The sequence below is a fragment of the Symsagittifera roscoffensis genome, chromosome 9 (genome assembly GCF_963678635.1).
Source record: "Symsagittifera roscoffensis chromosome 9, txSymRosc1.1, whole genome shotgun sequence".
NCBI lineage: Eukaryota > Metazoa > Xenacoelomorpha > Acoela > Convolutidae > Symsagittifera > Symsagittifera roscoffensis.
In genome coordinates, this window is record NC_087070.1 from 32,191,015 (window position 1) to 32,218,321 (window position 27,307).

Sequence of the window (27,307 nt, forward strand, 5' to 3'; positions counted from 1 at the left end):
GAGATTACTTTCAAGAGGTGCAGTCTTAAACGGAATCGAGCTATCGCGGCTTAGATGTATTTTGGCACATTCCCTCTCAGAAACCCCCAGTATCCTGGGAAAATTGGGCACAGCGTTTCCAATTGGTGGTCATTGCGAAAGAAGAGATAGACATAGGGTTTTTACTGGCAGAAAATGCACTATCAGAAAATGCACTATCAGAAAATGCATACACGACGCTTGAAGTACCAGTAGGAGCGGTAGGAGTCTATTCACAGGAAGCAACCGGGGTGAAGCAGAAACAAGGCTTAAGTCAAAACTGTTCGTGTCTTTAGAAAAACAAGGCGCAAGGTGTTTCTATCAGAAGCATCCTAGATTGAGTGAAATTTCAGCGAATTATGAAAGTTTCAGCGTAGACATAAATTTCACCGAATAATGATAACTAGTGGTAGAAGCGTTCTTAAGAGAACCGAATGTTACCGAAATCGAATGTTACCCGCGGTTTATACTATTTGGCAGAAAACAAAGGGAAACAAATTGAATGGATTAATTTTTTGTGGCACTGAGCATCTTGACTCGGGGGTGCGACTTTGGCAATAAGCACGAATCGATTGAACGGGACGTGTTTACATTCAATAAGAGAAACGAAGACATTTGCAAGCAATTGGATATGGAAACACTCACACGGCAGATGCCCATCGCTTATTTAGATTAGCATTTAACCAAAGAGTCTGTTGAACTTAAACTTAAGTCAATGAGAAATAAGTTCTGCAGTTCTGCTTAAATGAGAAAATAATCAATAGAAAAAAAATTTCAGAGAAAAAAATCATGGAAATTTTGATGGATAAAAAATTGCGCTACTGAAAACATGAAACAAATATTAGTTTTCAGAGCTGCAGAAAAATCAAAGAAAAGTGCAACAAAACTTCAGAGAAAACATACCAAAATTGATGTAGAAATATCAGTAGAATTAAAATGAGTGTTCATTTTCTCATTGTGTCAATTATGAACATCGAGAACTTTGGAGATTTTTTCAAATCCGTCTACGGCTGTAAAGTTAATTGCTTTTTCCTATCCGAATTACGGCTATAAGTGTTCTTAACTTCTATGAGGTATTTTGAAGCGGTCAAAACATCTCGTAAAAAATCACAGAATATGACATGAGTGTTTGCCATTTCGTTATGTGGTTAAAAAACATGCTAAGCGCTTAGATTTCAAGTGAATCTCGTTAAACGATGTCAAAATAGTCAGCGTACAAGTTTCGTTTTGTAAACTTTTATATTAATACTTTTCCATCACTTAGAAGAAAAAGCAATTAAGGTGGCAATTTGGTATAAAGACAATTTTATGAAAATTGGTGGTCAGAACTTAATAAATGTACACAAAAAATTACCTGCAAGACAAACAGTTATAAATGATTATTAAAACTTACACATGCGTAAAAACAAATTATTATCAACTTGAGCAATAGACACTATAAAAGTCTTTCATTTAACGTTTTCCATTGTGAGTTTAAAAATTTGATTAAAAAAGAAAAAAAATTGAGCTACTTATTTTAGGCAATGTTAAATAGTACTAGAAAAATTTAAGGTAAAATCAATCTCACTTCCAAAAATTTTGTTCAATTTCATTAAACTTTTGAGCCATTTAGCAATTTCGAGCTGAATCTTAACCCGAGATCTAGTAACGTTGTTATTAAATAAAAAAATTTGCTTCTCATCAAAAATTAAACTAGAATGAGATCTTTGAGGAAATTGAAGTTCATGAGAAATACGAAAAACTGCTATACTTGTATAGGGGTAAGGCGTTCACTTTGAGATCGTCAGATTGTTTATTCGGTCCTCTGCCATGACAATGATAGTGCGTGAGCACGAATTCTGGCTTTGACTTGAACTCCAGATTCAGTTCTACCACAGATCGTTCAATTCCGGCTGCAATAGTGGTTTCATGTGAAAAACTTCGGAGTTTAAAAACTGCCTTGGATCGCAAAAAAGAGCTTCCAAACAAAATAACTAGGTCTGGATTGAGGGAAAGTAAAAAAAAACGGACTATGTTTAGACAAGCAGCATACCTTTTCATAAATCCTCGTTACGGTTACTGGCAATTTTATGCTAGCAACAGACTTGAGTAGAAAGAATTGTCTCGTATTTTTATATTTTCATTGAGGTTTCGAAAATCTAAAATTACGAGAAAATTTTTCTACTCAAGTCTGTTTCAAGCATAAAATTGCCAGTAACCATCTGATTATATTGGAACTAGTTATGACTTCGATGCCACTATTTTTGTCATTAAAAATTATTAAGAAAAAATCTTTTTTTTACGCATGCTTATTGACTTTTTTGTTCTTCTTCCCGCGTGAACCTTTATAAAATCATTAATGCAGTCACTGCAAATTCAAGTTTATGGTTGTAAATTTATCAAAATCAACGTGAAACGATTTGAACACGGGTAAATTTGAAATCAAATATACGTATCTAAAATCAGCGAAATTTAGCTTGGGAGAGTTTAAAGACTATGGAATCATCATTTTGGGATGGAAGGTAGGGTAACGCTGGCCGCGCGCTTCAACTGTTGCTTTTAGAGTGAATTTAGTCTTTGTCTCCTGATTTCTTAGCTTCTGATTTTTTTGATCCGGACTTTTTTGCTGTTGACTTCTTCGCTAAAGAAGAAGCTTTCGTTTTTTTGTCGCTTGATTTTTTGCCGCCAGATTTTTTTCCAGATTTTTTTGCTCCAGATTTTTTGTCTCCCAATTTTCCGTCTCCTAATTTTGTGTCTCCGTCAGCTTGGGTTCCGTCACCGAAATCATCCTGGCCGTCATCGGCTGCCGATTTTCCGGCATCTTCGTTTTCGGCATCTTCTTTTTTGGGCTCTTCATTTTCAACTGCCGATTTTTTGGGAGTGGTTTTGTTCGGATCTGTCAACAGAGTTCCTTCGGACGCGCAATACTCGTGGAGCTGCCATAACAAAATCGGGTTTGCGACCGCTTTGCAACCGCCTGCGACAAGAGTTAAGCCTAGGAGAACTTCGTGACTGACAATCGTCTGGTATGTGAGGGGCTTGAAAAGGATGTATAACCATCTGCTTCCACTGGCCAAAAGCAGGGCGAAGATAAACTGAAAGCAAATTATAAGCGAAAGGCCAGCAAAAAAACGAGCATCTCATATGTTTATCTAAGAATACCGACTAAGCGCAAAAATTCACAAAGCTCTGAGCGCAATGAAACAGGAAGGTTGAACCTTGATAAAGATAAATGCGACTTTTTATGCATTACCGCGAGTTAGCAAGATCTAATTGGCTGCAATTTTTCCAAATAAAGGATCTTTTTGGAGCTTCAGGAAAACTCGGAACATCGTTTTCGTCCACCAATAATATAAAAAGTGAACATAGCCAATCGAAGATTGGAAAAGAGTAATGAGCGCAAGAAAACTTTTGAATTTCGAAGAAAAATAGGTGGCCTTAAAGCTCTTTGAATTTGTAGAACAATTTATCAAGGACACTTTTTTGTTGAAATTAACCCAATTTGAGAAAACTGGATCAATAGGCAAACTTTTATTTCGCTGGGAAATGTGATAATTAATATTTTCGAAATTAGAAGTCGATCACGTTTTTCGTGACCATTACATTTTTGCTGTTCGATAGTGGAGTTTGCCTTCCTTTTAACAATAGAAATGCACTGAACTTGAAAAGAAATCACAAATCAAACCGCGAAAAATCAAAACTCAGCGTGAACAAATTTTAAATACTTTTTCCTAAAAAAAACAAAAAAAAATCAGCATAATCTATAAGCAAAAAAAAACAGAAAAAATCAGCAAAACTATGTTCATTACTATTAATTAGATTTTCAAAATTTAGCGACCAACACGTTGATAAAATCCTAGATCTACTTCTGAGTACTAGAGCTATTTATTCACAAATTTTCGAATGAATCTTCAACTTACGATATCTACTGTGACTTTTGTGTCAAAATCAACCCCGCCCTGATTCTTTGCTTTCTCATTTGTGTCGTCAGTTATGACCCTGAAATTTTATCATAATTATTTAAGGCTGAGCAAAAACTTAATAAATTAATTTTCGACTCACTTTTTGCGAGAATAAATCTTTCCAATTTTGTTCATCCATATTATTGTCAAGGCCAAAGGAGCAGCCAGTACTAAAACATATAATTAAAAAATTAAGACTATTAAAACCATAATTATTTTGGCATTGCTTATTGAAAAGAAGTTTTGATTAGCGTGTAATAAAGAAGAGTGATATATCAACTCTGAAGTCCTTCAATTGTGATTCGAGCGAGTCCTTTTTATCTTAAATTATCCTTTTTTTCCACGGTGTGACGCCAGAAGCCCGTTAATTAGCCTTCATTAATTTCAGCGCCGAAAGAGACAAAAAATATATATGTTTTTTGTTGGCAAATTCTTCTAGCAGAAGTTTAAGTTACCCATACCCTAAACAAAATACGACAATTAGTTTTTTGTTTTAAATTTTGCAGGCCACCCTTCAAAATTCTACTGCTCTGACCGGATCATGCTGGGCTACTTTTGCAGCAATCGCATGTTCTTGTATTCTTTTAAAATTATGTAAAAATACAATTAGAATAATTGGTGGCTCACAGAAAAGAATGTGCAGGATGGCGGATCCAATGTTGCCCGAGACGTGCCCGAAGCTGTACTCGCAGTAGAACAAGGATGTGTCTTCTATTTCCAGACAGCAGATGCAGGCCGCTATTCCAAGTATAGCCATAAAAATGGCGCTAAAACGGAGTTGACAAGGTTCAAACTAATTAGATAAATTTCTAAAACACAGAGGCGAAACAGCGCGATCAAAAAACATAAGGCCAGAAAAAATAAAATTCTCCACATATTTGAACTAATATCATTGAAAGAAAACTCGGACAACAAACAATGCTCAATGTTCGTTTGACAAAAAACCATTTGATGTATTCAATTCAGAAATCACATGTGATAAATGGGATTTTTTTTTTTCAAATTTATGTCATTACGAGGCCAAACTGTGCACTGGATAGAAAAACTGCAAACATTTTCTCCTTTTTTTTTGAAAAGTAGTTAATTACTTTCGCAAAAATGCTTACGGAAATTTTAAAAAAAGTAGCCAACTAATTGACAATTTTATTTTTTTTCAATTACGATCAAACATTTTTTTCTAGAAATCACTAAAATTAAAAAACTTTTTTGAAAACTAACAATCAAATTGTCTTTATCATTGTCAAGATCCAAAGGGAGCAAATTTTCAAAATCAGGATAAAAGTAGAGATCAAAACTTGTCGAATTGAAAAATTTTAATAAAAACAAAACAAAAAAGAACACGACTAAGTTAAAACTAAGTTCAGTTGGTGCAAAAAAAATTTAAAATAATTGTTTAAATGATACTTGAAAGAAGTTGAATGGAATTTACCCTAAGAAAATTTAGAAAACAGTTAGAAATTTAAAATTTAAACCAACAAACAATTTGAAAAGACAACAAAAAATAAAGCCATTTAGCTGAATTGAATAAGAAAAAAACTAAATACAAAAGAAAGTTAGGTAAACTAAAGTAACTAAATACATAAGAAAGTCAAAAAAATTGACAAAAATAGCTTCCGAAGTTTCTGCAGTGCTCAAAGTTAAAAGTAAGCTAGGGTTTGCTCATAAAAAAATCTAACATTGAAGAATTTGTGATGTAAATGCTAATGCACTCAGAGAAATTGGAAAAAAAAAATTCAAAAAAATTTCAGATTTCAGAAAAAAAATCAATTTAAAAAACCTGAAGATCAAAGATGAAGTCATTCACGTTTTTTTTTTGCTCCAAATGACCTTTCATTACTCGAAAGCATATATTGCTTTTTTTAGCAAATGAATTTGAATTAAATTTATTTAAAATTAAAGGTTAAATATGAAAAATCAATTTAAAAGGACAGCAAAGTTTAAACGTTTTTCTAACAAAAAAAAACTGAACATGACCTATAAGAAAGGCAAAACACTTCGTATTTTAACAGTAAAATAGGTTTTAAAAATTAACTGATTCTAAATTGCAAATTTGAAAACGTCATAGCAGATTTTGATTCAGGTTTATGAAGCGGAAGATTATTAAATTAGTTAAATTGACAATTTTGTGTGAAAGTAGCAAGAAGGTTCCGCCTCAGTAATATAAATAAACCTTTTTAGAAACTAGCAAAACAAAAAAAATAGAAATTAGAAGAAAAAAATATTCCGAGAGAGTGCTGCCTTCAAGGTGGTGAAAATGGATAGAGTTGGATAACAAACAATTTATTTTTAAAATTGTTATTACAAAGTTGTCAAACTGGATTAAATTTGACTAAAAAAAACTAAAATTGAAAAAATAAATCTCCAAAACGTAGCCAAAATTCAGTTGGGAAAGAAAATCACCAAAATCAAGCAAATATACAGTTAAACATGATTCAATGAAGGCAAGGAAATAGAGAAAGAAAATGATGACCAATTTTTTGGGAAATCTTTATTTGTGAAATTTAAAGAAAAAACAGACGCTCTTAAAGCTTTTTGATTTATTCAAATAACTTATTATTGACACTTTTTTCATATGTCAAACCGCAAAAAAAAACAAATCTGATCCTGAACAAATTTTCAGATTCTTCCTGAAAAAAAGGACAAAAACCGTCGAGACTGAAAACTTTTCAAAATTCAAATTATGAAATCGAAAAATGGCTTAAAACGTTTCAATATGGTACCGCATTAGTCGACCGTAAAAAGTTTTTGACGCAGTCAAAATTCCCTGAAACAAACACCCCTGCGCCATAATTTTTGTTCATTTGAATGCTGCGGACAGAAAGTTTAAAGTGAAGGTAAAGAAAACTCATTTTATTTTCAAACATTTATTTTTTTGTAAGTAATTTTTACTTCACCTCAAAGTTTTTAGAGTATTTGATTTGATTTTTTTTACATAGATTTATTCAATTACGCACTTAGTTTCCGTGAAACTTTCTTGAATGATCTTTTTTGGCAAATTAGGACCAGTTTGAAAACATTGGGTTGCTAAATTTTTGTCGAGAAATCTTTAAAAATAAAGAAACCTTTTTAGAAATTTTTTCAGTAAATGCCATTATTAAAAAAGAGCAAAATTTCAAAATCATGAAAAAAAACTGAAATAGAGATCAAAATTTATCGAATAGAAAAATTTTACTCCAAACAAAAACGAAAAACAATACGATTCATTTGAAGCTAAGTTTAATTGCTGCAATAACAATTTTCAAGAATTTGTTTACCTGATAATCGAAAAAGGCAGAATTGGTTAATTAGAAGAGCTAAATGTGTTTTACCCTTAGAGCATGTTTAATTAGCAAAATAATTAGAAACTAAAAATTAAGTAGCCAAAAATATCTACTCAATGCTCGGCAGTGCTCAAAATAAATATTAAACTAGGGTTTGATCATAAACACGTGTGACTTAGAAGAATTCTCTGACAAATTCTTGTGATCAAAATCTGGCTGCCATGACCTGTCGAATGTATATTTCTTAAGTGATTTCTTAAGTAATTTATATTAAAGAGTCTTTCAAGTCTACTATAAAAATGCATGAGATAAACGTTAGCGTTAGAATCTCAAACGTTAGAAGTTTTTTCGAACTTGGGCATTTTTTGCTATAGAAATCACGATACAATTGTGTTTTCCTAAACTACTACACTTGACAACCTGCAAACTTTCTTATGGTACCTAAATTGGATCGCCTAAAACTAAATCAGAAGACCCTTGTTAGTCTTATCAGAAAAATTATGTTCTATTTTTTACTCGTAAAAATTTGTGACTTGCAAATCAATGCTTGCAATCTAAAACAATTCACCTTCAATAAGAAATCAAGTCTACATAGCACAGTTGGCAAAGAAGCGGTCCAATTCTTAGCGAGATTTTTCAATAGAAATGATTGAAATTTCCAGGACCATAATTCTGAACGAGAACTTGTTTCTGTGCTCTCCGTAACTTTCAAGAAAAATTCAATTGTCATCGTAGTTTCAAAAACTAGCGAAATTACGAAAAACTTCATGAGAAAAACCAATAATTCTCCAAAATTTATGTAATGGGAACGTTTTTCTGATTCTTTTGTTCGGAAAAAGTCAAACTGTGGGGGAAATCGAACACCAATAAAAAGTTACGACAGTCACTTTAATTCTAGGCATTCTCTAAAAAATAATGTTATAGAACTTCAGCAACTGATTCGCGATTTTTAAAATGTTGATAACTAACGCGTATATTCTTGCGTTTAAGTCCCAGTGTCTGTAACGTAATGCCTCGTCTGGTCGAGATAAGATAAATCGATATCGTCCCAAGATAAAAGTAAAGTTCCAGATACTGGCACAAGCAAAGAACCAAAAGAATGTGTCGACATATGGCAGAGCTCCGAAAGAGTAGAAAACTGAAACCGAACTTAAATGATTTTCGTTGAATTCAAAAGATTTAGATGCAAAAGTGAATTGCATAAAAACAATCGTCTGATTGTTCCTCTAAACTATTTTTAAGCTTTTAAACACTGAATGAGGATTTTTAGATGCATTTTATAATACTTACTTAAGCTAAAACCAGAAAAGATGTCCAGAAGGCACTGACATATAGACATTTTCACTGCCATATCATGTCTCAAATCTTCTTTTTCTCGTGTAATGACATGTAAAACTGCAGAGCTCGCAAAAAGAGCAATAGTTCCGATGCACGCACAAACTAAGCCAATGGTAAAAGAATAATTATTACTTGAACCTGAGCATAGAACATTTTCGCTCGATACAATTTTCATAACTTTTCATATTCCTGTAATTTTATTTTTCTAATCGTCCATTAGTAACCAGTGGTATCAGCTACCGCTTCGCAAATTATTAAAAAATAATATTCAGAAGTCAAACTGTGAACGAACCATTGTCAGATTTCTGACTTCTGGACATTTAAAGATCGACATTTATGCGCAATGGTTTTCGTTAGCATGTTTTCGGCGAATGTGAAACGTCGATATTTCAGCTCTGCAGTATTTTTTACTCGTAAGATTTCACGCCGACCTGGAAAATATTTCTTCATTGACTAAGTTTTTTATATTGTCCTAAGAAAAGTCGTTCAGCGTATCATTTATGTGTTCACCTAATAAAAAAAACTGTTCAATGTCCAATTCTGTGCATTAATTTCTTTGGACATCAACAGCATGTTTTGATAGTTGTTTCGTAAGGTGTAAGCTGTTTTGATAAATTGGTGTACATTAAAAACACACTGTACATTAAAAACACACTGGTTTCTGGGCTGAGGTACTTTGCGGCATTTAGTTCAAAGTTTTACCTGAAACCGTCTTCAGCGTAAAATTTACGATTGACTGCACAAAAAAATACGGATGCCATACATGCTAGCTGACCTTTCAACCTCTTGAAAAAAAAATTGATAACAATGCTAGAAGTTTTAGGAACAGAAAACAAAACGCATCGCAGCTGAATCAGAGAAGCTCCATTATAAACAGACTTTAAGGTATCTTAGTTGGTTTTCAAACGCATGCATGAAAGCTTGATATTTTGGAAAAATTAGCCAGGGAAGCATAAAATTTATTCTAAATTGTTTCAAGAGACCCAAAAAAAAACTCTTTCTGCAGCCAAAAAAATCGACAATTGTTTCGGATATTTTTGTACACCCTTCACGAGAAAACACTAGATCCACCTCCTACTTTAATGGAAGTAAAAATTTTGCCTTCCGCTCCAAAATTCTCCTCCAAAGTTTGAGTATAATTAGCCTTCTGCAAAAATCAATCCAGTTGAATTTGATTTCTTACTAAAAAATTAATAAAAATTTACTCTCAAAAAACGGACCTTGTTTAGAAAAACACTCTGACTGGCATACAAAGATAGAAATTGGATTTCTCCTTGTGCGATCCCCTAGACAGATAAAATAACAGCACTATCACTTATTCTTTTTTGTAAAAGTCTGCTTTTCTGGAATTATTGAAACTTGGATCACATTAAGTGAAGGCTATCTTTTTCGAAAAAATTGTCCAAACGGCTACATTTTGTTCAATTGTTTTCGTAAAAAAATAAAGAAAGAATTGGCGGCGGACTAGTTTTAACTGCTCATCAGTCAGTGTGTATATCTCTAAATCGAAAAAATTGCTCCGTCTATATGGGGGGAATTTTTTCGATTTTAACATCTTAAGTTCAAATGGACTTTTAAAAATAAAAAATTGGGAAATTTCAATAAATTGTTTGGCGAATTGAGCATTTATAATTGAAATTTTACCAAATTGCAATTTTTTTAAATTTTCTTGGTTGATTGTAACGTGCGCTTCAAAAAACACTATAAATTTCTCTGCTTGAAGACATTTTACAAGAGTTTGGGTTAAACCAATCAGTTCAAAAACAAAGCACACCAAGGGAAATATACTTGAATCAATTATATCATTGAAAATAACACGCCGCAGGAGTTTAAATTTTTGCTTGCAACGAATTTGACAATCATTTCCTTGAATATACGGCAAAGGGTACCTTCATTCAAACCAAAAACAAAATACTTCAATATCGCAGTTGAAAAATTGTTAATTTACCTGAGTTTGGTTTCATGCTGGAACTGGCTTGGCTTCAAGTGTTTTTATTGAAACTTTACCAAATTGCAATTTTTTGTTTGCTTAGGTGATTTTAACGTGCACTATAAATTTGGTTAATAATTTTTCTCTTTGTCAAAAAGGTTAATTCAATCGGTTCAAGAACTAACGCTCACCAAGGGCATTAGACTTGATTTAAAGTTATCATAAGAAAATAACAAGCAGCAAGAAATTTAATTTCTTCTTTTGATAAATCTGATCATCGCTCCGTTAAATTTACCTCACAACGTACTTTCATTCAAAACAAGAACAAACTACCTACAAAGCGCAGTTGTAAAAAAGTTAATTTAACTGAGTTTGGTTAAAGGCTTGAATCGTCTTCGGACTTGAATGTTTTTTTTTGAAATTTACCGAAAGGAAATTTTGCATTTTCATGGGTGATTTTAACGTTCACTATAACGGCACAGCTCACTTTCAATCGAAAAAAGAAGAAATTCCTTACAAACCGCAGTTGGGAAAATTCCTTACCAACCGGAGTTCGGTTTCATGCGTGATTTGTCTTTGCACTGGAATCATAGTCCCTGTGTTCCTTAAACATTTCTAATTTGTTTTTTCTTGTTAGTAAAACTGTCGAATCAAAAACGGGTCTCATTGTGCCTCTTAAAAAGCAACGCAAACTTATTCGAGAATGTGATTTTTTAAACGGACCTTTTTGAATTGAATTGGAAACGTCGCTATTTAGAGATTATGTAACGAAAGCATAAAATCAGTTTCGATGAAAAAAGGGAACTTGACCGGAAAATGGGATAAAATGCTGTAAAAACAAAAAAATTGTTTTCAGAAAAAATCAATTTTATCAATCAAACTCAATTTTATCAGTGTATTTCAAACAAAATACAACTTTGGCACAAAGAAATAGAAAGCTCTTGATTAAATTATCGCATAGAAAACTTAAGCAGTACTACCTTTTTTATTTACATGGTTTATCTGATAAATTATTTTAATGCTTATTTGACTAACAAAGTATCGATATCATGTATTGATACTCTAATAATGAACAAATTTGTAGATGTTTAATGGAAAGTCTCAGCTAAACTAAACTTGAAGATTTAATTTGGGTTGTATTATCAAGGTCAAATAAAATAGCACCTCATTATTGAATTCGAACCGCTATTTTTAAACAACTTTGAAAATTTTTGGGACCTCAAAGTAATAAATTTTTAACAGCGAGTATTGAAATAGGAAATTGTTCTTAATGGTGTTGAAAAAAGCAGTTATAATTCCGATACTTGAAAAAAAATCCTAGACCATCAACTTCTTTCATTGTACCGTCCTTTAACTAGCCTTGTATTGCTTTCTAAAATAATTTTAAAAAAACGAATACACCTGCGAGAAGTAGAACACGTTACTACTTTGGGTCTCATATATAATAGTCAATCTGCATAAAGATCGAGTGTTTCAACAGAAACGACATTATGAACACGTCTAAAGATATTTGCAATTTTATAGACTCAAATAATTACCTGATTTGGATTGGCCTAAACTTATTAAGAGCGTTTCATACGCTTCAACGTGATTAATTACTCCGAATTTCGAAGAAAAGTATTGGAATCTCTAATAACCTCTTGAATTGGTTCAGATCGTATCTTAGTAATCATCGACAGAAAGTTTACGTTGAACTAAGCTTTTAGGATAGACTTTATCTTGAGCATAGTGTTCCTTAAGGCTCGATCTTAGAACCTCTCTTATCTTGCATCTTTTCTTCTTTTCGAAACATCTTTCAAAATCTCAATACTTTCTATCATTATTCTGTGTAGCTGCAAAATTTAAAGAAGATTATGTTAAGAAAAGTTGATTCGGTTATAACTAATGTGCAAAAATGTTGGCATGGTGTGAACCCTGATAAAATGGGAGTGTTTTGCGGGCAAAAACTAGCTTGAAATGAGAACTGGGATTTTTTTTGTTGATTCATATGAAATTTTTGGGTTAACCAAAATAAAAATGGGTGAAGCCAAGTGTTGAACCAATTGCGATACAAACAATTGTGTCAGATTTACAAATAAATTGCGAAGAGAAAAAGAATAGTTTCAAAAACTTCACAATACAAAAACGCAAAAAAAACTGAAAATTTGAAAATCTTTGAACGCAATTACTTGCACAACCCTGTAAAACTTTAGTACCTGGAAAAAAATTTCAATTGCTAAAATTTGCTCAAAATATTGGAAAATTTTCTGCTGAGGCAACTACGCCAAGAAAAAATTTTAAAAAACAGATTTTGGACAGATTCGAACTACGGATTAGCGCCTTGATTTTGACTTTGTATTTTAACCGAAAAGTCAATTGATTCAAAATTTTTGGTTAGACTAGTTGCTAACCTTAGTCTATTTTCTGATTTGTTAATGCCTACTAGCCACCAGCGTAAGAAAGATAAAATATCAAACCACTGAAATACTTTGTATTTTTGGAAAAATGTCAATAAGTTTCGCGAAAACAATTCGAAAGAAGCCAATTAATGCAAAAAAAACTATTTTCGAGTTTAAAAGTAAGAAAAAATTGAGCCAAAAACGTTTTGAATTCTAAGACCATTTAAGGATCGACACTTTTTATGAAAAAATTAATTCAATCTGAGAAAAATTGATTAATAGCAGTTTTTTATTCCGCTTTTGAAACTAGAAGTCGTTCACGGTTTTTTGCGGCATTTCCTATTAGATAATTAGAGAGCGCAATTTACTTAAGAAGTAGGAGATAATTTGAAATTGAACTGAAAAGAACATATATACCAAAGTTCATTCATAAATGCAATATGTATCAATGCAATTTTGTAGTTATTAGAGCAATTAGTTGAAAAAACCAATTAAAAAAACAACATGACTTATATTACAGTTTTCAGCGGCTTAAGGTCAAAAAATTTTGATTGCAAGTCTGATTGAGAACAATCATTTTGGTTTTTCTGACATCTTTACAAGTTTGCATCTGTTTGTCATATCAAAAACCAAGTTGTGACAGAGTAAATTAAAACAATGCTATCTACACATAAAAGTTTACTTTTTCATTGTTTTTCTAAGAACTGACATTCTCTGTTTGTGAGCTTCGTTGCCCATATTCTTCCTGGATGAGACATTAGCACCCTTCGTGAACAGATTCGAGACTCCTGAGGTGGTGTCGTCTGGGTTGCTCTCCGAGAAGCCGGGAATCCACATGTTGTAGTTCCTCTCTGTCGGCAAACCAAGAGAGATTATTAAACTTAAAAAATGATCAAATCGTTTCCAAAGACGGTTTCAAAAAGTCTAGAATAAAAAATCAATAATTTAATGCGATGCAGCAACTGGTGCATGGAAACATCAAATGATCAAAATCGATCTCATGCACACAAACGCTTTTTAATGAGTTCATATACCTAAACATAATTGCACGTCTGATGTTTCCAAGGTGGATGCATTGCGATGTTGAGCTATTTGACAAGATGTTGTAATCGTCTTCTCAATAAAGTCATCCGCAATCTAAACAAAAACATTCCTTTTCCATTTCAAGCTGATATCAAAAAAGCAGCAACTTTCGGCCTTCACTTTGTTGCAAGTACTGTCGCGCAAACTTTTCTACTAAATAAGCAACAGTAACACATAGCCAACATACAGTTGGAAAAGTGTTAATTCAAAACCAAAAAACTAACTGATCGTTGCCTTTTTCCAGAAAAAAATACATCACCTAAAAGCTCTTCATTTATTTTTCTGATAAAAACAAACCCAAAACCAAAAAATGGATCAACGTTTTCTTATATAGCTCTACGAAATCCCAAGAACACTCAACAAGCTGCATTTATATCGCCATTTGCAAGTTATCAGAGAGTGTTATTTGCCTTCAATTTAGCAAAGAAAACTGATTTGAAATGGAAAAAAATGATATATACCTAAGTGCATTCATAAATACAAACACAGCTAAATACGGCAAAAAAAAAGATTTTTGAAAAGCAAAAAAATAAAAATAAGTCTAAGAAAGATGCTTTGAAAACTACAAATGAAAAACATGAAGCGACTACTGGATTCCAACAACGGACTTCTACAATATGACTCTTTCACCTTCGTCATTGACCCATTGGCCTTTGCCTCCTGTGTAGTTAAGGCATCCTCAAATCAACAGCCAAAACTGTTTCGAAAACTGATTATCGTTCGTTAGCGGTAAAAATCAAGATTGGCGAGTAAAAAACACTAATTTGCTAACGATTCAAAAAATAACGTATAGAAACGATTGAAGACATTTGCTTCTTGTTGTTTTTTAACCCCGGTCCTACTCAATGGAGGACCAATCGCGAGGGAGGAGGATACCATCAATTTCGCAGTAGCCGGTCCCACCACCTTGAGGAGGCGTGTGACCCTGCCACCCATCCAACCGTGGCTGAAGTGGTATTCGATCACACGACCCTCATGTTGGGAGACGTGTGTCTTACCCACTCGGCCTTGTCGTACTTTTTGTCAAATCTGCCAAAAAACGCTATTTCGAATGCGACTATTTGATAACGGTCAGATCTCGTTCGAAAAACTCCTGAAGTTCAGTTCATGACTTTTCAAGGAGAGTAGATGCCGTTAGCGTTAGCGACGTCTTCTAGCGGCAGCCTAGCGAGGTTTAAATTAGCAGAAAGTGATTTAGCCTTGACAACTTTCTCATTAGCGATCACACATCTGCCTCTAAAAGTGAATGCAATCAGCAATGAATACGCTTGCTACCGTTAGAGCGGTATACTGAAACTGACCACATTAGTTGAAGACAAAAATGTCAGAAGAGTTTGAAAAAATGAACAAATATCATAACTGCGTTTTTTGGTACAAAGAAAGAACAAAAACGAATTGAGCGAGAACAAATTTTAAGAACTTTTTATTTGCTGGGAGAACAAAAACAAACGGCATAATGCGAGAACATGCACTTCGTAAATGAAAATTTGATATTTCAGCTCCAAAGAAACAAAAGTTATCCAAAAACATCTAAGAATTGTTAACACCTACCTCTAAAAGAAGATTTTGCACGTCTTCATCTAGCTGCTGATTCGGATCGACTTCACTAAAATATCAAAATTTATTATCATGATTACTCATATATTCAAAACAACGAATAAACTATAACTCAATTTTATTGGTGGCATAACATAGAAACTATAGCAAGACTAATCTTTACCGAAAACGTTAACAAAAATTGTCTATTATAAGCAAATATCACAGGAGGCTCTGATCACAATTTTTTGAAAAAGTTAGTTATTGTTCCGACTCTTCTCTAGGAAGGAACTATTGTGTTAGGTCTGTTTTTTTTATTCAAGTCGACTTTGGATATCTCAAAGGGGGTCGTAAGTATGGTATCAAATGATAAAAGCCTATGATAATGTTTCTATTATCTTGGTATTATTACTAATATAGTATCTTGTTGTTAGGAATAAACTCTTATTTATCCCGTCTTTTCTCGGTTCGTCCAAAACGTTCTGTCTTCTGCAAGGTGAATAACTCTTCTGTTCTACGGCTGAAAAAAAACATATTAGTTAGCTCCGTAATATGGTGGTGATGTTTTCAACCCATCAGGACATGTATGTGTCGTGATGGGCGCGTACATTGTACCCTAGGCTATAGGGGCGAGCTTTTTCTGTCTGCTGCAATGCTTCCCGGAATAATCAAGCAAATGTTCGGTAGCCGTTCTTTCTTTTTTCCGTCCATTGGCCAAAGGGTGCTCCAAACTTGTGTTGTTGGATGGTGCGGGCTAAGATATGCTGGCTACTTCCTCTATCCATACATCTCAGTAAAAAAAGTTCTAGTGAGAAGCGTAGACTGGCTAAATTTCATTTATTTTCTTCTACAAAACTGTCATTTCTTCTACATGAACTGGATAATTCAAATGAACTAGACAAGGTGTCTCTTTTGCCCTCTTTTTATTCATTGAATACCAACGATTATTTCAAGCTCTTTAACCAATTTTGTGGCACCATTCCTATCTCTTTCATTATTCATTATGATTCCTCAACAGCTGACGACGCTAAAGGAAAAGCTGATCTTTTTAACACTTTCTTGCTGTCTGCTCTTAAACCTGAAAGCTTTGTTTTTCACAAATACGGTATTAGTGTTATCCCACTTTCCCATTCTCTGAAAAGGACATTATTGTTCTGTTACATGATGTACCAGATACTTCAGCAGTGGCAGCTGATGGCCTTACGCCATTTGTGCTGAGCCAGAACGCCAAAGTTCTTTCCCCAATCATTTACATTCTTTTCTCTTCTATTATTTCTGGCTGTTCTTGGCACAATGTTTGGAAAGAAGCATAGCTTAACCCATTACATAAGTCGAACTCAAAACCAGACGTTACTAACTATCATGGTATCAGTATCCATCCACGTTTGTCTTTGTCTCAAAAACTACTTATTAAATTTATGTTTTCCATAGTTCCACATAAGCTGTATTATAGCCAACATGGTTTTATGAAAAACTTTTAAATTACATTGACAAACTTAATAGTTGCAATAATTTTAATGAAGACTTTTATGCTGTCTACTTCGACATGCAAAAAACAATTGACACCTGGTCTCGTAATGTTTTGCTGAACAAATTTACAGTTTTTCATTTGACGAAGCGTTTATCCGTCTCATTTCCTCCTATTCGTCGAATCTCATTGAGAGGGTGCGTGTAAGCAATTCTGTCCTTTTAAGGGCGCGTAGAAAGCGGCGTTCCTCACGGAAGCATCCTTGGCCCACCTTCAATTCCTATTTTAAATCGACGATCTGCCTGATGATATAAATCATTCTATTCCATATCTATTTGCTGATGACTAAGAACTTCTATGCAAAGGCTCATGCTTGATTAGTTTAGAGTCTGACATAAACGGAGTCTCTTTGTGGTGTAACATCAACGGATTCGATTTCACCCTTAAATACTCTCAAATGATTCCTCCCCCATCTTCTATTTTAAAAACGCATCAATAGAATTTGTTGAGCAAATCAAAGACTTGAATGTTTTTATTTCTCCAAGCTTATTTTGGAACCACCATATTGGCTCTCAACTTGATAAGCATCCCGCTGTTTTTATTATTTAAGGAGAAATTTTTCATTTAATTCCCCTGTCAAAACGAAGTATCAGATGTATATCTCTTGTGTGCGATCCATTTTTTATATAATTCTTGTATTACATTTTTACATTTTTACGTAAACTAGAAAATCAGAAGAAGAAGGCTGCTCGCTGGATAAAAGGATGCCATGATTATAAATAAGCTCTGGATCATCTGGAGTTCTTGCCAATATGCTATCATCTCATCTTTTCTGATTGTCTCCTGTTCTACAAATTATTGCAAAATTACTATGATTTCAATGTTTTTGATAAAATTTCTTTTGCCTCAAACAAACTTGGGAACAGATCAAACCAGAAACTTCTGTTTTCTGCTCCTGTTTCTCGGAAGTTTTCCATATGATGCAGTTAATTTATGAGAACAGTGGAAAGCCTAAACTATGTTTCAGCCAAATCGAGTTGGGACGTTTATGGCCGCATTAAGACAATAAAACTGACCCTTTGGAAGTTTTGTTCGATGATCTTCAAGCAAAGTTTTCCCTCGACTCTTCCTGCACATTTTTCGTCATATGTCGTTGCAACACAGAACTTAAATAACTTATCTATCTTAACTTTTCTAACAACTCGTCAAAACTCAATTTTGTTTTTAGATTTACCCCAAAAAAGATTAAGTTGTTCTCTCTCTCTCTCTCTCTCTCTCTCTCTCTCTCTCTCTCTCTCTCTCTCTCTCTCTCTCTCCTTTCTCTGCATCTCGTTTTTGTTTGCTCCTTTCCACTGTTTTCTCGAACCTCTCGATTGCATTTTCCACCGCAGAAATAAGAAAGTCGTCACCTGGCGTTTTCTAGAAATTTTTTCATGTATTATTCATGTTATTCTTAGGTTTATTATTCTGAGCAAGCAGCATTATTGTTTTTGCGCAAATTTTTTCCAATGAACCTAACAATTTGGTTTCACCCGGCAGTGTCAAACTTTTTTCCGATAAGCTCTCAGATTCGGGCCAATCTGCTTTTTTGAGGTAGAGGTTTGGTCTATTTTTGATTTTGTTCACTTTGTCACATGAGTATATCAGGATGGGTAGATAGTCCGATCGCACTGATTAAATAGTGGTCTAGTTCTTAGATTCACGCTGGACGAGTACACAGACAAAAATGTCAGGCGCGGTACCTGATCCTTGTTATCTAATTCGGGTTGCTCCGCAACTATTCAGTAGGCACATCTTGTTAATTATATAAGATATATATGTATATCGGGAGAAATCCCCTCATCATTTGATGCAAATTCGTGATAATAAAAATCATAATAATAATAATGATAATAATAATAATAATTAATGCTGCACGGCCGCCTTTCTAAGTATGGCTTTGAGTCTCTAAGGTCAAAAGAGCCGGACTTTTGGGCGATCGCTATTGTGTCCTCAGTGTATTTGGGGTAGGATCGAGTAAAAATTTGTTTAGATAGGAAACCAGGTGAACTCAATTGAATCTCGAGGGGGTGAAAAACCACCAACCAATCCAGTAAGCAGGTTTTAATAGGGCTGCTTGGGCATTTCAGAGGTCTTGCGAACAAAAAGTGACTAATTTGTGCTCATGACACTTGTAGGAAAACATAAACAGATTTCTCTGTTATGATTTTAATTTACAGTTGTATCATAACATTCACTTTTAATGGGTGCTGATTCAATTGTATAAATCTTTAATTTATCTTATTGTGGTTAAATACGTAGATGGAGACGATCGAACGTTTTTCCAGCTTAGGTACAGCAAAATATTAAAGCCTACACTTCAAGTCCCGAAATATGACCTTACTTGACTAGATCTTGAATTCGACTTCTGTCCAGCAAGTCTGCGTGCTTCAGTTTTGGTTGAGGTCCCATGGGTCCATCTACTGCATTGAACTTCAATTTACTGGCGATTGCACTTCTATTTTGGCCGGGAGGGTCTACACTGGCAACTGGTGGCAGTCTAGGAGCTGTGCTGGGAACCATAGGCCTAGCTTGGATTGTGGGCGGCAGTTGGTTTGAACCTGGAATAATGTGCTGTGGCCTGATTATTGTGCTGGTAGTGTGCGGTGCTCCCTGGGGAAATGATGAAGGTCTCGGAGCAGGTGCAATAGGCCTTACGCCCACAAACTGCTGTGGCTGACCGGGCTGATAAATAATACTGCATAAAATAAACGACAAAAAACTTCGCAACTAATCAAAAACGCGATGTTAAGTCGACACAGCAATGTTTTATTAAGAAGTGAATTTAAAGAAAGGGTTTCATTTCAACTAAACAGACAGACAAAAACAATTTTCAAAAATAGCTGCTTATTGAGTCGAGACATGCCGGTTAAAGAAATATACTTCAGGAATTGTCACGCATACATCAATGTCATATTTCAGAGCAACCTCTCCTCCCACCGTGGTCTGATTCCAAGGAACAGTAACAGCAATTTCTTCATCCAACAAATTCTGTCTCAAATAAACTTCAAGCATCTCTTCATTCACTATATCAAAAAACATCCGTGTAGGATCTCTGCCAACTATTATGACAAACGAAAACCTTGCCGCTACCTCTTAATTATTTCGATTAAGGATATCCCTCTGAAAAGCTTGCGAAAAGAATATTACACGCGCATTAAGCAAGGCGGCTCTGTCCAAGTGTGTACAATGAATTATTGACACAGAGGCGAAGCTGTGCTTCACTAACACTTCCGAGAGCACGACCAAAAAGCCGCTCTATCAAGTGATATAAGAAGTAGAAATATGCCTCGAATTAGCAAAAACTCGGCTACGTGTCGGATTCGAATCTGCTATTGGTGAAGTCCCATTTGTACTAGGTTCATTTGTACCAAAATAAAAAATCGGTCCCATTTGTACTAAAACTATTCAACTCGATTTCTGATTGGTCGAATTGTGCGCCAACGAATTAATACAATAATTTTCTACTGTTCAAACAGAAGAAAACTAAACAGTAGAATAGGGACCGCAACAGTCGCTCCAACATGTTGCAATCTAGAAAATTTGAGTCTGACGCACGGTGCTAGGGATTTTAGCAGACCGGTTTTTTAGCAGACTCAGAACAATTATAAAGTCAGAAGGCTAACTTCAACCGCGGCATTGGCAATTCACGACCGCTTGCTCCGCTGGGCTTCAATTCAACACGAGTGTTATTGTGCGCGTAAATCTTTGTTTTGCCGCTACTTCAGACCTTTGTGTTTTTGAAGTTGATAGTTTTGTTGACAAATCGTGAGATAATTGTCTTAATTGGGGAAGCGTGACCCCAGACTGAGCGGCTTTTTGAGTCTGTCAATTAATCATCATGCATCACTTTATTACGGTGTTCTGCTAAAAGTTTTAGGCTAAAGATATTTCTGCCAAACGATCGGTTCTCCTCACGCACGGATGCTTAAAATACCCAAGAACTAGCCACCAATAAGGTAGCTACATTTGCTAATAAATTGCAAATTCGATGCAGCAGTAGTAGTACCAAATACAAAAAGGCACCATGTAAAAAATTGGAAAACCTAAAGCCAAATTATCTTTAAATAATACATTTCAAAAACAAGAGACATTGTGTTGGAAAATTTCTGAAATCGAGCTTTTTATGACTGTACTGCTGTGTTTGAAACAAATAATTTTCTTCGGTTCATTTGATGAATTACAAATGCATCAGCTGTGTTAACTTTTCACTAATCAAATGTCAAAGCACACATGATATTATACTGCCTGCTATCACAGCCTACCGATTCAAAAGTACCACAAAAAAAACACTTATTTGGACCTAAGGCTGGAAAAGTTTGTACTAAAAAACTTGCTTAGCAAGTGTAAGCAAACAATTAACTGCAATAATTGAAAAAGAAAACAATCATTGATAAGTGATATCGCCAATTACAATTATTGCATTGGCACTTGCCAATTAATTGCAAAAACTGCTGCAAAAATTGGTAAATGGAGCAGTTCATCCACCCATTACGTGGTTGTTTTCGCGAGTGTCCCTTAAGATGGCTGTTTTGATACTATACTACTCGGATTTACGCCGATTGACGAAACATTGACAATGTCGTTGCATTCCATGGCGAAGGTGATTAAAGCCATTTCTCGTCAAACGAACAAGCCGATTAAAGGATGTGCCTCGAATTATTTGTCTTCAGCGGCAAAAGATTATGTAGAAAATACTGAATAAAAATCATTCGATTATGGGATTCGAGGATGTATCAAACCTTACACAAAAACATGTTGACTATTCAATCTGACTAAAGTCCTTCAGACAAAAAAAAATCGACTTAGCAGGTGTCAGATTGCTTTTTGACGAAATGTTCAAAAAGTTCCCCTCCTGGACCCCACAAACTAGTCTCTTGGCCGAAGTGCCCGTATTATAGAGAGAACAAATTTCGAAAGTGATGCTCCAAAATTCTCGAGGGAAGAGAGAATGAGTTGCTTCTGCCCGAAGTTTTGCAGTGCAAGCGTCTTCGAAAATCCGAAGATGCAGAAGATATAGAAACTAGATGAATTTACCACAGCTGAGTTACGAAAACGGAATAAACCTGAAAAATTTAAGAGTATCAGCTGCTAGTTTCTTCAGCCGATGGCAAACGTTATTGACCGATTTTTCAGTGCTGTGGGATATGCTCCAGAGCATCTAGCACAAGAGCTGTCTGTTGAAACTAACAAAACTTTGAGATGTTAAAATGATCTCTGAATCTCTTCATCAGTGTTTATGATGTAGATATAGGTGCTAGTTGATGTACTTTTGTTTTAGTGAGAGCTTTGTTTTATACTGATTGTCAAGAAATTTGATCAATTTAGATTTTTTCCTTCCAATTATTGGTTGTAGCTTGCTAAGTTCAATTATTGCATTGGAAATTCAATTTAAGGCCAATTAATTGCAATGATTAATTGCACAGTCCTGACCATGTGTGTTTATTAAATGAAAGGGAAACGATATCAATGTACCGTGAAAAACTGCTGCGCTTTCGTCAATACGACATCATCAGCAATCTGAAGTAATAATTCGGTTTGATGACAAAGCAAATGGTAAAGAAAAAGATGGTAAAAGGAAAATAGAACAAAGTCAAGGTATTTTTCTCCGAAGCAAAGAAATAGAGGCCGCTATGAACACTAGGTCTATGTAGACTTTCACCCTTCTGGTTCAAAGGGTATGTCCTCTGCCCTGACCATGGACGTGGTGCATATCCTTAGGTGCCTTGCTAAGTTTGACGCGGATTTCCTCCCGTTACATCTCGGACATATAGTCCATTTCTGTTTGTATACGCGGGGTTGATGGTGTTGTTCATTTGCTTCTTGTTCTGGTACCCGGTTTCCCTTGCAGCTCTGTCTTTTGTGGCGTGCCATGTTTCGGGCCTGTAGGGTTCTGTCGCATCTGCCACATGTCTTGGTTCCATCTTCATTGTTCCTGTCTCCCTCGCATGTCTTCTTGTGGTTTTTTTCCGAGTTTTCAGATTTGAAGATAGCTCCGCATTTGTTGCATGCAAAAGTCACCCTCGCCTCTTTGTGCATCCTTTTGATATGGATTCTCAGGCCGCCCTGGTTTTTGAAATCCCTCTCACATATCTCACACGTGTTCGATGTTGCTTGGGGGGTATAGGAGTTCCTTTCTGTCGTTTCACCGTTTTGTCTTTTCGCATTTGACTTTTCCCATTTATGCAGGTGCTCCATTCGTGCTTTCACCGCTCGCCTCCATCCTTTTCTGTCCTGAGTCAGTTTGTCCATCTCGTTCACATCCATTCCCGCTTCTCTGATGAGCTTCCGCCAGTAGAGTAGTGTTTTGTCTTTTTTTCCCGGACATTTCGGTAGGGCTTGCAGATCGTTTAGCCACCCTAGACAAGCTGCTTTAGTCAGTCTTTTGTTGTCCATTCTCATTACATGTCCTATTCGTTTTAGAGTTCTTCCTTCAACTTTCCATCGGATCGTCTTGATGTTCAGTTGGTTTCTGATGTCCTGCATATTCACTCCTTTTTCTTGCATTTCAATTAATGGCGGCTTCAACTTTGAGCTCCAGACGTGCCTATAGCACCGGTCAATCCAACTTTGCAAAGACTGTAACTCCGAGTTTTTCCATGTCCTTACGTTGGCGTCAAACAATAAGCCGCTTTCTACGCAGCATTGGACAACTCTAGCCTGGATTCTTTTCGGCAGCCTGCTTTTTGTCAGCCGGCGCTTGACCTTTGCCCATAGTCCTCCTGCTCGTCTTTTTCTGTTCTTAATGTCTTCTTTCGCCCCGATCCACACTCCTAGCATTCTGATGCCACCTGCTCCGTCCTTTCCGAACTCTAGTTTCTCTTCTTTCTCTTCGTTGTTTTTCTCCTCGAAGTTCTTCATAACTTCTTGTATTGTTGCTGTTCCAGACTCTATTTCTTCCTTCTCGCCGATGGGGGTGGTGTCGTCTGCGAACAAGGACAATGATATTCGTGCGGTTTGGGTTTCTACCATGTTTTTTCCTGGGAAGCGGTTTCCCGGCATCCACGTCCACGCTATCCCGACGTTTGTACCTTTCTCCTCGGCTCTGTCTAGTCTGGCTTTCTCAGCTTGCCGCATTACCACTTGGTGGTATATGTTAAACAATGAAGGCGAAGATGGGCAACCTTCTCTTAACCCTCTTTCGGGGGTCCATTCTTCGCTGTCGCCCTCTTTGCCCTTTATTTATACTATAGGTTGTGGCTTCATGCAAATCCATCAGTGTGTCCAGAAACGGGCCTTCCATCGCGTAGCGCCTTAAGACCGCCCTTAGGACCGGTTTGCTGACCCGCGGATAAGCTTTTGTTAGGTCTAAAAGTCTGGCTTCTGGGTCTGTGTTGGCTTCTACTGAGATTCCGGCTCTTATCCTCCGTCTCCTGAGATCTTCCACGTCCTCTCTTATCCTTATGAAGATCTGGCTTGCGTCTGCCGTGGACCTGCCTGGTCGAAACCCGCTTTGGTTTTCGTCCAATACCTGGAGTTCTTCGCTCCATCTTCTCAGGCGGTTTGCGATCACTCTTGCTAGAATTCTACTAGCCATTGAGAGCAGGCACACACCTCGGAAGTTGTTGGCGTCATTGATGTTCCCTTTTTTGTGCAATGGTACTATTTGGCCTTTCTTTAGAGACTCTTCCCACAGGTCTGCTCTGGTCGTGAACATTCTCATCACCAGGTGGATGACTTTCTCCCTCCATTTCCAGTATGCGTTGCGAATGTATACCATGCGGACCCCGTCCTTGCCTGGCGCCGATTCTCTCACCTCATCCAGTGCTTCCATGATTTCTTTCTCGGACGGAAGGGTGTTCAGCTTCTGGTTGGCTGTTATGAACTTGCTTTGATGACAAAGCAAATGGTAAAGAAAAATATGGTAAAAGGAAAATAGAACAAAGTCAAGGTATTTTTCTCCGAAACAAAGAAATTAGAGGCCGCTATGAACACTAGGTCTATGCAGACTTTCACCCTCCTGGTTCAAAGGGTATGTCCTTTGAATTCGGTTTGATGACAAAGCAAATGGTAAAGAAAAAGATGGTAAAAGAAAAATAGAACAAAGTCAAGGTTTTCTCCGAAACAAAGAAATAGAGGCCGCTATGAACACTAGGTCTATGTAGACTTTCACCCTCCTGGTTCAAAGGGTATGTCCTCTGCCCTGACGTGGTGCATATCCTTAGGTGCCTTGCTAAGTTTGACGCGGATTTCCTCTCGTTACATCTCGGACATATAGTCCATTTCTGTTTGTATACGCGGGGTTGATGGTGTTGTTCATTTGCTTCTTGTTCTGGTACCCGGTTTCCCTTGCAGTTCTGTCTTTTGTGGCGTGCCATGTTTCGGGCCTGTAGGGTTCTGTCGCATCTGCCACATGTCTTGGTTCCATCTTCATTGTTCCTGTCTCCCTCGCATGTCTTCTTGTGGTTTTTTTCCGAGTTTTCAGATTTGAAGATAGCTCCGCATTTGTTGCATGCAAAAGTCACCCTCGCCTCTTTGTGCATCCTCTAAGGCTAGTAGTTTGTATTTGTCGTTCGCGGAGTCAATAATTCTGGCACGAAAATCGGTAGCGGAGAGACCACTCTCTATAGTGACTGCCAAACCGTGCTTTCTGGTCCCGGTGCTCGCTGAGTCTTGTCGCCAAATGACGGCACGTTTGGCCGACATAGCTGGCATTGCAGACAGGGCAGCCTATTTGATAGACGACGTGACTTCGGATGTCCACAGGGATTGACTGCTTGAGTGATGATAGACAAGTTTCAAGTTTCCGCGTGGTAAACACTACCGACCTGTTTACACACTTCCGTATTTTCTTCAGGAACTGACCTGATTTGTTTCCCTGTACTGGAGTACCATCATCGGAATAATTTATACTATACTAACTAAGCTGGCATACAATATCTTTAAATTTTTTGCCACATGAATTTATGGGATAATTTGGCATTGTCCAATTCTTTACTACCTGATACAGGGCAAGTCAAAATTTAATTGCCAATTAATCGCAATTCATTAATTTCCACTGCTGACCAATTACAATTAAATGATTGCGCTCTACCAATTAATTGCAAACAATTTTATTTTAAAAATCTGATAAACACCCGCACATTTCTCGGAAAAAATATTTCCATTCCTTTTGCTTTCAGATTGTTGATAAAGCCGCAGCAACTTTTGACTACCCAATCATGTCGAAATATCTCAAATCGGATGCCAAAATAATTCATTCGCCATATTTTGAGATCGCCATAACAAAACTTCAAATGGTACAACTGAAACTCTTTTCGAAGAAAAAAGAACAGATTTCAACTTTGAAAAATTCAGTGACAAACCAGCGAGAAGACCCTCAAAACCCTGAAACTGAGAGCGATTTTTCCAACGCAACCACAATTTGTGAATTCGCATTTTTTTTACTTCTGACATCAAATTTCCTTGAACAATTTTTTGAGTACTGCAGAATATGCATATTCTGATCTTCGGCAAAGTTTGTTGCCGCAAAATGTTGAAATGTAGTTATTTTTGAAAATCAACAAAAAATACTGGGACGATAAACTCGACTCAAAAGTTGTTAACAAAGAGTGATGCTTCGTGCTAGCAATTTATTGTACAATGCATTTAACTTTTAGTCTAATTGTTCTGATAAACTTATTAGACAGATTGTTCAAATTTATCGCTCGTGTGTTTTCATGTCATATGCGCGCCGGGTTTTCCTCTTCTGATTATCTTACCAAATCTCGCCGTCCCAGCCGCAGGCGAGTGAAGCTTCCCTGGCGTATCTAGACACAAGAAGGAGTGAGCAGTTGGAACTACCCTTCAACAACACCACAGGTTGTACCGTTCCTACTTATCAGTTTTTCGTTTTTTTTTTTCGTTTTTTTTTATACTCTCAGATTTAAATTAAATTCATTGCCCAGCCATCCGCCCATCTTAACTAGTAAGAGCTTCTCCGTTGCCTTCGCTGTCTGTGTTTCAGGTGGATGTCCCGATTCCAGGCAAGGCGCATCCCTGACTTTTCACAGAAGCTTGTAATTGGCACATCAAGGACAAAATATATCAAACCAGCTCTAGTAAAATCTACAATTCACTTTTACCGCGGCGCCACACTCTAAGATCTGTACGAAACAGTTTTACAATATAGACCGAAGCGCCTTAATACAGTAACCATTATCGCCGGGTTTAATGATAATAGGCTACATTCACGAGAAGTTGAGCTAAAGTGGAAAAACTTAATCAACCTAATCACAAACAAGTTTCAGCCCAAAACCCTAATTATCCCCAAAACAACCAAAGCTCCAATAATAATGATGTTAATCGCAAACTGTACATTCATCACCATTTGCTGT

At 36.0% G+C, this 27,307-nt stretch overlaps 2 protein-coding genes across 2 annotated transcripts in view; both read right to left on the reverse strand.

Annotated features, from left to right (window-relative positions):
- Nucleotides 1-2,466: 2,466 nt before the first annotated feature.
- On the reverse strand, nt 2,467-8,563 carry LOC134854606 (uncharacterized). The gene is made up of 6 exons (XM_063870940.1): nt 8,510-8,563; nt 8,189-8,357; nt 4,587-4,726; nt 4,060-4,129; nt 3,918-3,996; nt 2,467-3,092 (listed from the first exon to the last, which is right to left on the reverse strand). The coding sequence occupies exons 1-6, from the start codon at nt 8,556-8,558 to the stop codon at nt 2,568-2,570; spliced, it is 1,032 nt and encodes a 343-aa protein (XP_063727010.1). The 5' UTR covers nt 8,559-8,563; the 3' UTR covers nt 2,467-2,567.
- A 4,936-nt stretch (nt 8,564-13,499) lies between these two features.
- Nucleotides 13,500-27,307, reverse strand: part of LOC134854647 (uncharacterized) — a 350,978-nt gene continuing 337,170 nt past the window's right edge. The window contains exons 4-7 of the mRNA XM_063870995.1: nt 19,336-19,676; nt 15,500-15,554; nt 13,900-14,002; nt 13,500-13,716 (exon numbers count right to left, since the gene is read on the reverse strand). Coding sequence (XP_063727065.1) covers nt 13,544-13,716; nt 13,900-14,002; nt 15,500-15,554; nt 19,336-19,676 — 672 coding nt within the window. The 3' untranslated portion in view covers nt 13,500-13,543. The remainder of the gene's footprint in view (nt 13,717-13,899; nt 14,003-15,499; nt 15,555-19,335; nt 19,677-27,307) is intronic.